This window comes from Cupressus sempervirens, chromosome 7 (assembly GCF_028749045.1).
Source record: "Cupressus sempervirens isolate cs-2001-9-10 chromosome 7, ASM2874904v1, whole genome shotgun sequence".
NCBI classification, from domain to species: domain Eukaryota; kingdom Viridiplantae; phylum Streptophyta; class Pinopsida; order Cupressales; family Cupressaceae; genus Cupressus; species Cupressus sempervirens.
In genome coordinates this window covers 81,432,479-81,442,668 of record NC_143124.1, presented here as the reverse complement: position 1 = coordinate 81,442,668, position 10,190 = coordinate 81,432,479, and the positions used below count along the sequence as shown (strand labels likewise).

The 10,190-nt window shown below is 35.1% G+C and overlaps 1 protein-coding gene across 1 annotated transcript; it reads right to left on the bottom strand.

The window, feature by feature from the left end:
- Nucleotides 1–1,650: 1,650 nt before the first annotated feature.
- On the bottom strand, nt 1,651–3,677 carry LOC149545603 (alcohol dehydrogenase 1-like). The gene is made up of 8 exons (XM_089793807.1): nt 3,673–3,677; nt 3,205–3,530; nt 3,034–3,116; nt 2,540–2,615; nt 2,380–2,441; nt 2,158–2,247; nt 1,907–2,062; nt 1,651–1,767 (listed from the first exon to the last, which is right to left on the bottom strand). The coding sequence occupies exons 1-8, from the start codon at nt 3,675–3,677 to the stop codon at nt 1,651–1,653; spliced, it is 915 nt and encodes a 304-aa protein (XP_089649933.1).
- Between the last annotated feature and the right edge of the window lie 6,513 nt (nt 3,678–10,190).

Here is a 10,190-nt window from a genome sequence, read left to right as displayed (position 1 = left end):
TTAATAATATTTTTTAATACAATAAGACAACATAAAGAAGATCAAATATTTAAAACTGATTAGTTTCTAATTTTTAATATATTTTATTAAGTAGAAGTAAAGATATACAATTTTTAGGCAATTCATGCCTGCCAAAGTTCTGAACATCTTGACACTATGCCACTACAACTATTTAGCTACACCCATTATACATTTGACAAAATGTTCATAAGTACCAAAGAACCTCTGTCTATTTTATCTACTTTCTAACCATCACATAAGGTAGGGACTCGAGCTCAACCAACACTCTTGTTTTATAAGTGTTCTTTTTATTTAAGTCCACCATTTAGGACAATCTTTAGTATCTTTAACTCAACTCTTCTTGTTTTTTTCGTAGGCTCATACTATTGTAATCACTTCTACATATCTAGTGATTAATTTTTATATCTTAACCAATTGGATTTAATTATTTTTCCTTCTAATTTTAAGTTTTAATTTTTGAAATGTTTATATATGAGATTTTTAGTATCTTTTTTTTTTTTTTAACATGTTACTTGAACTTGATTGACTCTTATGTTTGGGGTTTTATAGGAGCGGATTTTTAGGAAGCACTGCCCAAAAATTTAGCATTCACTTAAAAAAAATGGAAATAAATAGTTTTGGGTTCATAAATATTAATTTTATCACCTCTGATTAAGAAAGATGAATATTAACTAATGTATATATTAAAATATAGCATTTCATCGTATAGTATTGTGAAAAAAGGTACAATAATAACTGAAAAGGTAAAAATATAATATAAATATTATATCTTTCTTAAAATACTTTGTGATTATGCTTAATTCTAGTACATAACGTTATCAATGGCCAAAATCTCTACATTTTGACACTATTTCTTTTATATATGTTTAGTTATCTATAGTAAAATAAAATATTAATGTATCAATATAATAACATACTAAAATACAATTAAGCTAATAAGAGTATTATTACATTTATGTAATAAATTAGAAATTATTTTTTTAATAGAATGACAATTTTTTTAATCTCTCTAAATTGAAATTTAGATTTTTTATATAAAATTTTCATCAAAATATATATCAATTATTAATAAAATTATATTTAATATTATAAAAATTTTACTTTATTGTTCTATTTTATTAAAACTATTATAATCTACCATAAATAAAAGCCAGGTGACACTTTTAAATTTATAGTACATGTTATTTAATAATAAGATGTTCTATTATTACTCAAATTAAAAAGATACCATATAAATAATTATAATCACTAAAACTCTAAATATATAGCTTTTAACTTTAAAGCTAAAAGAAATATCATATAAATAACAAAATCATTAAAATACCTAATGTTTACTACGAAACCCAAAGCCCAATTGTTCAAAGATTTAAAGAACACTTCTTGTTTTTCACATTATTTATGGTCAGCAATATATTAGAACTTATAAGACGCTAGGCTTTAAATCAGATGAATGTTTTACGAGCACTATTCCTCATTTAAGACAAGTAAATACTAAGACTTAATGGCACTAACAATTTTTTTTTAACTCCTTCTAAGTTCCATATATATAAACCATAAAAACACAAAACACTATATTTTGGCAGTCCAATGATCTGTTGAAATCGAAACCTTCAGTGTATTCTCCCCTCTTTAGTCATTTATGTTGATAATACATCTAAGGCTTTGCCCCTGCGACATCAACTCAAATGCCTTGTTGATATCTGCAAAGTCTATTTCATGCGTGATAAATTTTTCCAGTTCAAGCTCCTGCCCCAAAAACAAACAAATAGGCACCTCACATTTTCAGAGCAACATTCTTCAGAGAAATCTTTGAAATTAAAAGCAACATTTTTTTCAGAAATATTTATTTAAACTAGAGAGGGAAGAACACAAATTCGGAAACTACAATGTATTTTTCCACAAGACCTGGCAGATCCGTTCTGGGCTTATATTTCCCAAAAAATGTTCCCTTTACTGTTTTCTCATTCAGAAAATTTAGAGGACTTGTGGAGAAGATTGAATCAGAATTAGGCACTCCCACTAAAACCATCACACCCCACCCCTTCAAATTCGCACAAAGGTTAGTTTGTGCAACATAAACATCTTTTTAACTCTAATGGGAAAATCTTTTATATGAAGCAGGGGAAGAGGATATACGTCATGACAAGAATCAAATGCTTGAATCGATTGACTCCCAGTGCATTCAATCCTATAGTCTACATCACCATTAGTTCTTTCAGCAATGACCTGTGAGATCAAAAGAAATTCATTTATGTTTTTATGTTTTGATATTAAACAAGGGCGAAATCCATACATTCCTTGAAAACCTATAGCTTTGTATTCACTGAAAACATGTGGTCAAAATTGGGGTTAACAAACCTGCTGAATAGGTTTCTGGTGGTCTTTTGGGTTTATACATTCTGTTACTCCAAATTGCTTTGCTGAGACGAAAGCAAAGCAAACAATGAGAAAAAGAATGGTTGAAAGAGAAATTGCAACATGGATAAATATAAAATGTGTAAATGTGTCATTTAGAAACCTTTCTCAAATCTTCGAGGATTTATATCAATGCCTATAATTCGGGAAACCTCAGCAATTCTTGCTCCTTCAGCAGCCTTAAGAGGATATAAAGAACACTAAATTAAGAAATTTGAAGCACTTATGATTGTATATTTATTTTGAGATTGACTGTGTTAAAAAAAATTAGCATCGACGTTAGGAATCATATTATATATTCTATTTTTTTGTTGTCTTATATTGTGATGATGAATTATGTAATATAATCCAAACTGTTGATTCATTCTGATGATAGATCATATAATATGATGCTGATAATTTTTTTCACTCAATCAGATCCAAAAACAAAATATACATTGTAGAAATCTTATAGACCGCACCTACAAATGACAATAACTGAAAATAAAAGGAACTTTAAACATCCGTGGTTAAAAATCTCTTGATATTTTTAACCAGAATTCTACTCACATATCAAAAAAATAATTATTGTGTGCAAAATATATATGTTATGCTTACCGCAAGCCCAACTCCTCCAAGACCAAATACTGCTAAAGTGGATCCCTTGTTTGGTTTGGCCACATTTAATATAGCACCCATCCCTGATTTCAGGCAAAATAAGTTTAACTACATGTATAATACGCATTGAATACAATTTGAGATATTAATTAACTATTAATGTTAATGTACCCGTGGAGACACCACAACTTAGAATGCAAGCTTTGTCCAGAGGAGCTGCAGCATTTATTTTGGCAACATAGCCAGAGTGTATAACAGTGTATTCACTGAATGTGGATGTTCCCATGAAGTGATAGATGGGTTGTCCTCTGATTGAGAACCTTGTTTTGCCATCACTAATCATAACTGCTTTGTTCGGATCAACCCTTAGCAAGTCGCATAGATTGCTCTCTTTTGATTTGTAGTGCTTGCAATCTCTACACTCCCCTGTAAACACAGGCAACACATGGTTGCCCTCCTTGAGATCAGTTACTCCTTCCCCCACACTTTCTACCACTCTACCATTCACAATTGCCAAATAGAGTGACAAGTCCTAACAATTGGGCCCAATTTAAATTCATTCACAATTGCCAAATAGAATGAGCAGTCCTATCAATTGGTGGTAGTATTTGTGTGAAATTGGATTTTGGGTAGATTAACCTCATGTTATTTGTAAATTTTGGTAAAATGGAAAAGGAATTTGGATGAGTTAGGTATAGGATACCTAATTTCATCTTAGTTGTGAATTTTGGTAATTGGGGAAAGATTTTGGATGAAATTGAGAATTGGGTATATGAGCTAGACTACTTTTACCTCTGTTACAATGTTTGCATGATTAGAGAAAGATCTAAGATAAAATTGAGTATTAAGAATATGGACTAGATTGATCTCACCTTAGTTGCACATTTGATAATTGAAGAGAGACTTTGATTGAAATTTGGTATTAGGTACTTGGGTTAAACTAACCGTACCTTAGTTACACATTTGGGTATATTTGAGAAAAGGCTTTGGATGAATTAGATATTGGATGCATAGACTAGTCTAATGTTACATGAATTCTTTTATTTTCATTTTGTTAAGAGGGGTAAACACTTTGACCTAGAGCTATGAACCAGTGAGGCCACAAACAAGGGACCTCATCCCCATTAGATTTGAACCTTGATGGCAAGGATAACAACTCAACAACTTAACCATCACAACATGCCACTATTGGCTAATGTTACCTGAATTGCACATTTAACTAAAATGAAGAAAGACTTTGGATGAGTTGGGTATTGCATACTTGGGCTAGACTAATGCCACATCACTTGCGTATTTGAATAATTGGAGGAAGACTTGATGAAAATGGTTACAGGTATGGGTTAGACTAACCTCATGAAATGTCCCTTTTCTAATTTTGTATGATATTTCAAGCCTCTAATCAGATCTTCAAGATCAAACAACTAATCTCAGAAAGATCCACCAAATTTTTCAAGAAACCCCAAATCGGGTATGCTGAAAATAGTGCCAAAGCTTCACAACTTCACAAATTATTAATAAATCTAAAAATAGACATTTTTACAAAAATTTTAGTAGCATAAAAGCCTACAAAATGACATTTCTAAATCCGTATAGCCTTTACACAATAGCTCACAAATATAGGACAAAAACTATGCTCATCGGGCTCCCAAAATTAACACAAAAATGCCCGGAAACACCACAAATATACTAATAATCTATCTCAAAAGTTTAATCATGTCCCAATACATATATTCAGCTCTATTTTAACATCTTAAATTCTGAAATACAGCAGCAACCAAAACTCATACAAAAAACACACCCAAAATCCACAAATCTGCACTGTTCAGCACAAAGGCAAACTCTGTATGAGCATGCACATGGAATGGCTTCAAAATCCCATCCTTAGCCTTCCTAGAAACCTACAAACTCCCGTTCTTGGGTCTCCTTCTCCACAGGTTTGGTAGCCTCTGAAGAATAACAAAGAATGAGCAAAAATCAAGTTCTGGAATTAGCCCAAAATGCCTCCAAACCCCTTAAAAGAGTGCATAACCATAACTCACGTCTAAGAGAGGTTAATGAAACATATTTCAATAATAATTTTCATTTATTAGTCCAACGGTTTCCAAAGATTAACCCCCTTTTTTCGAAACTTCACTTTCTTCGGCCTGCCTGCCTTAGCAAAGATTATTATTTTTTAATTATTTGAAAAGGGGACATGACAAGTCCTCCCCTCCCAAAAATTTCTTGTCCTCAAGCAATGACTGAACAATAAACCAATCAATCCACCTGGATCCCAAATGTAGTCATGAACTATACTACTACCAATTAACATAGGCTCCTGCAATATCCTCTACAATATGACCAAGAGGAATCCATAATCAAACTGGCAATTATAGCTCAACCAAACTCCAAAATCACCACTACCACAGTAAAAAACCCATGAGAAACAAACTCTGAGAACATCAGAACCCAAGTAAAGTGGACAAATCAAACTACCAATACAGTAAATACCATCAACGCATCCCACTGGCCTATATGAAATGTATAATTCAACTCTGTAACAATGGTGAATGCTCTCGAATGAAACTGTACCAAGTATGGAGAATCCACACACTATACAACTCCTGCAGTCAACACAACTCTGTAAATCACCGGCCACTATCTCATAACCATAACTCCCATGCACTACATGAACAAGTGATACAACCCACTGTGACTGATCACTAGCTAAGTCAGGAGATGTCATAGCCAAAGGAGTAGAATCAATAACAACACCCACTAAAGCATCACTCCCAAACTCCTTTTCTAAGTCACATATTATCAAGCTGTCAACTGCAGAACCTATCACCATGTCATGACCATCACAACTCTCATCTTGAGGCATCAAACTATCCCATAACTGATGATAAGCACTAGGAACCAAAGTACATCTTTGTATCATCATCTCATCAACATGGTCATCAAAGGTGAATTGATGAGCATACCTCACAATGTAATATTGATAGAATGCGCCAATCTCAGTCAGTGGCTCAAACTGCAATCCAGATGTAGCTAACTGCAATCGATCACTAACCAAGTTGGAACTGACTACTACCTTTGAAGACATCACCAAGGGATTTGTATTACTAGCAGGAACCATGCCAACTATCGGCTCACCAACATCACACATGGTCTTTGATACACCGTCTCTAGTCTCCGTGCCATCAGTACTAGAGGCCACCACCATGTTAGGCATACAACAATCTGCTACAACACCCAACTCAACTGAACCTGACTCTAGTGGGAATGAACCTGATATGCCAATGTTAGTATCAAGGATGGATGCATCTGCATCTCCATCGTCTCTGAAAATCTCGTCCATGGACATCCTCGGATCACCAAACACCACAACTTGTGATTGTATAGAATCAGGTAAAGGCTGTAGTCGCTCTAACTCCATTGTCACCTTAGCCAAATGAAACTGTGACTCCTTGAAAGCCAACTGTGTACTCTCAAGAATCTCAAAAGTCACCTCAAGCTGCTTAGTAAGCTCACTCACCTCATCTTCCTTGGCCAACAATGCATCATATGCTGTACTACCCCACTCCATAAGATAATCTTTGTCGGCTACCAAATGCATATAATTCTGTCTCAAAATCCGAATAGCCTCCCATAAAGAGTGGATCTCTGTCGAGGAAAGATAACTACCTTCCTGCTCATCACTAGTAGGAGAACCCCATCCATAAACTTCTAACAACTGATGAGCAGCATCAAAATGCTAGCAAGTGATAACAATGTCTCAGTCACTAACTCTCAACTGATTAGACACATGATGGCACTGGCTCGATTGTCTCCTACAAACCTCCTCTGATGCACTATACCTAAAGGAGTATCCTCAAAGTTACTAGTTTCTAGAGTATTACCATCCATATCCTATGAATCAAATCTAGAGCTCATATCAACATACAAAGTATCAAAAACATTAGCACTGTTGTCCAACTCCTCTGTACCCAAGGAAACTAAGTCTTCAAAACTACCCACTGCATCCTCCTGGATGTCATCAATGCCAATATGATCATGGGACTCATCTGTACACACTACCAAATATGAAATATCATCAACACATTCTAGCAAGTATGGTCGACTGGATACATGAACAAAGCCCAACACCAGTGTATAAAAACTAATACCAACATCGGATAAGCTCCTAGCACAAGAAAAGACAACACTATGCAATCTGCTAATCAAATCCATGATAGCGCTCAAACAATCACTGCTACCAAAAAGTGTTAAAGATTTCCAGTCAACTAAATCCCAAATGCCAATATAACAATCTCGAGTCCATATCCGTAAACTATAATTAGCTAGTAACTCAAGCAAAATCCTGACCTGAGTAATATGACCAATACCAACTAATTTCACATACTTGTCTAACATTATCCCTATATCCTGGATGTGAATGCAAGATGAACTTACAACATTATCAATGTCCACATATGATCTACCATTCACAGACAACTGAGTATTAGGAGTGCAAGATGAAACTAAACTCAATTCCATGCCATGTTTATCCCCATGTCTCTCCCAGTCTTGTAATGCTAATGGAGTATTCACCAAAGAAGCTCGAGTGTCCTCAAGCTCATGAGAAAGCCTGTCAACTTCCTCCTCCTTCCTCCTCAAGGTATCTGAGTAGTCTCCAACAAGGCTAAGAAGATGGTCACGATCTGATAGAAGATGTAAATAACTCAACTTCATTGTTCCCATTCCTTCCCTAATCGCTTGTAAGTCAACACAAGGAGGCTTTTCCTGAACTCCCTTATGTCTACCCTGTAACTGAATCATCTGAATGTGATCCTCTATCATATCTCGCATCCTGTCATGATGAGATAATAAAGTCACAATACTATCTTTGTTCACCTTCAGTTGGCTGGAAAAATCATGTGAAGTAATACTTGCCTCAACCTCATGTGATGAAGCATCTAACTGTGCCTGGTACTCTTTCTCAGCAATGTCATGAATGCTCAATGTCTGCTTATCTCTACCAGGTATCTCACCATCATGCACAACAACATCCTCATAATCATCATCTAAACCCACTACCTCCTGTGGCAGAGTAGAATCTGAGACCTTGGCCTGGCTATAAGCTAGTTTCTCAAACTCCTCATGCAAGTTCTTGGTAATTGTGTCATCTGCCCTGTGAGAAAATCTACCAAATAGAAATCCAGTCAACTTATCCACCTTAGCTGGGTCGGACAACCTGTCATTCATCATACAGTGGTGCTCAACCAACTGTTCAGACATGTCATGGCTTATTTTCATAAGTTTATCTCAAATGTCTAAATAACCATCCTTTATACTATTTTGACTCTGGATATCAATTGTCCAAGATTGTGTCCTCTAAGACTCTGTACTATACCTGTCCATTCTAGATAAAGTGGAGTGTAACCCCAATAGGATATAACTTCTTCAAACACCAAGAACTAACATGCAAATGATTAAAAGTAGCATGCAACCATAGATTTTGACATGCAACTGATTAGAAGCAACATGCAACCACCAAATTCACCAAGAACTAACATGCAAATGATTAGAAGTAGCATGCAACTATAAATTTTGAGATGTAGCTGATTAGAAGCAACATGCAATCATAAATTATGACATGCAAGATCTGGGTAGTTGTCAAAGCTGACATGCAAGATCTGGGTAGTTGTCAAAACTGTCATGCAAAATCTGGGTAGTTGTCAAAACTGACATACAAGATCTGGGTAGTTGTCAAAATTGACATGCAAACTTCTACATCCACCAAATTCACCAAGAACTAACATGCAAATGATTAGAAGTGGCATGGAACCATAAATTTTGACATGCAGCTGATTAGAAGCAACATGCAACAATAAATTATGACATGCAAGATTTGGGTAGTTCTCAAAATTGACATGCAAACTTCTACAAACCCTCAGGCTGGCAAGATCATGGCTCTAATACCACTGAAATGTCCCTTTTCTGATTTTGTATGATATTTGAAGCCTCTAATCAGATCTTCAAGATCAAACAACTAATCTCACAAAGATCCACCAAATTTTTCAAGAAACCCCAAATCAGGAATGCTAAAAAATAGTGCCAAAGCTTCACAACTTCACAAATTATTAAAAATCTTAAAATGGACATTTTTACAAAAATTTCAGCAGCATAACAGCCTACAAAATGACATTTTCAGATCCATATAGCCTTACACAACAGCTCACAAATGTAGGACAAAAACTATGCTCATCGGGCTCCCGAAATTAACATAAAAATGCTCGAAAACACCACAAAAACACTAATAATCTATCTCAGAAGTTCAATCATGTCCCAATACATATATTCAACTCTATTTTAACATCTTAAAGTCTGAAATACAGCAGCAACCCAAACTGATATGAAATACTCAACTGAAAACACCAAACTCATACAAAAAACACACTCGAAAATCCACAAATCTGCACTGTTCAGCACAAAGGCAACCTCTGTATGAGCATGCACATGGAATGGCTTCAAACTCCCATCCTTAGCCTTCCTAAAAACCTGCAAAATCCCATTCTTGGGTCTCCCTGGAAACCTGCAAACTCCCATTCTTGGGTCTCCTTCTCCACAGGTTTGGCAGCCTCTGAAGAATAACAAAGAATGAGCAAAAATCAAGTTATGAAATCAGCCCAAAATGCCTCCAAACCTCTTAAAAGAGGGCATAACCGTAACTCACATCCAAGAGAGGTTAATGAAACATATCTTAATAATAATTTTCATTTATTAGTCCAATGGTTTCCAAAGATTAACCCCCTTTCTCCAAAACTTCACTTTCTTGGGCCTTCCTGCCTTAACAAAGATTATTATTTTTTAATTATTTGAAAAGGGGACATGACACCTCACCCCAATTGTACATTAGGGTAATTGGAGAAAGACTTGGCATGAAATTGGGTGTTGCATACTTAGATAGACTAATCTCACCTACAATGCACATATGAGAAATTGGAGAAAGACTTCAGATGAAATCAAGAACTAGGTACATGGGGTAGACTAACCTCATCTCAATTGCACATTTGAGAATTTTGGGAAAGACTCTAGATAAAATTGGGGATTGGGTACTTGGCTAGACAAATGTTACCTTCAGTGTACATATAGGTAACTATAAAAGGACTTTGGATGGATAGGGTTTTGTGTGC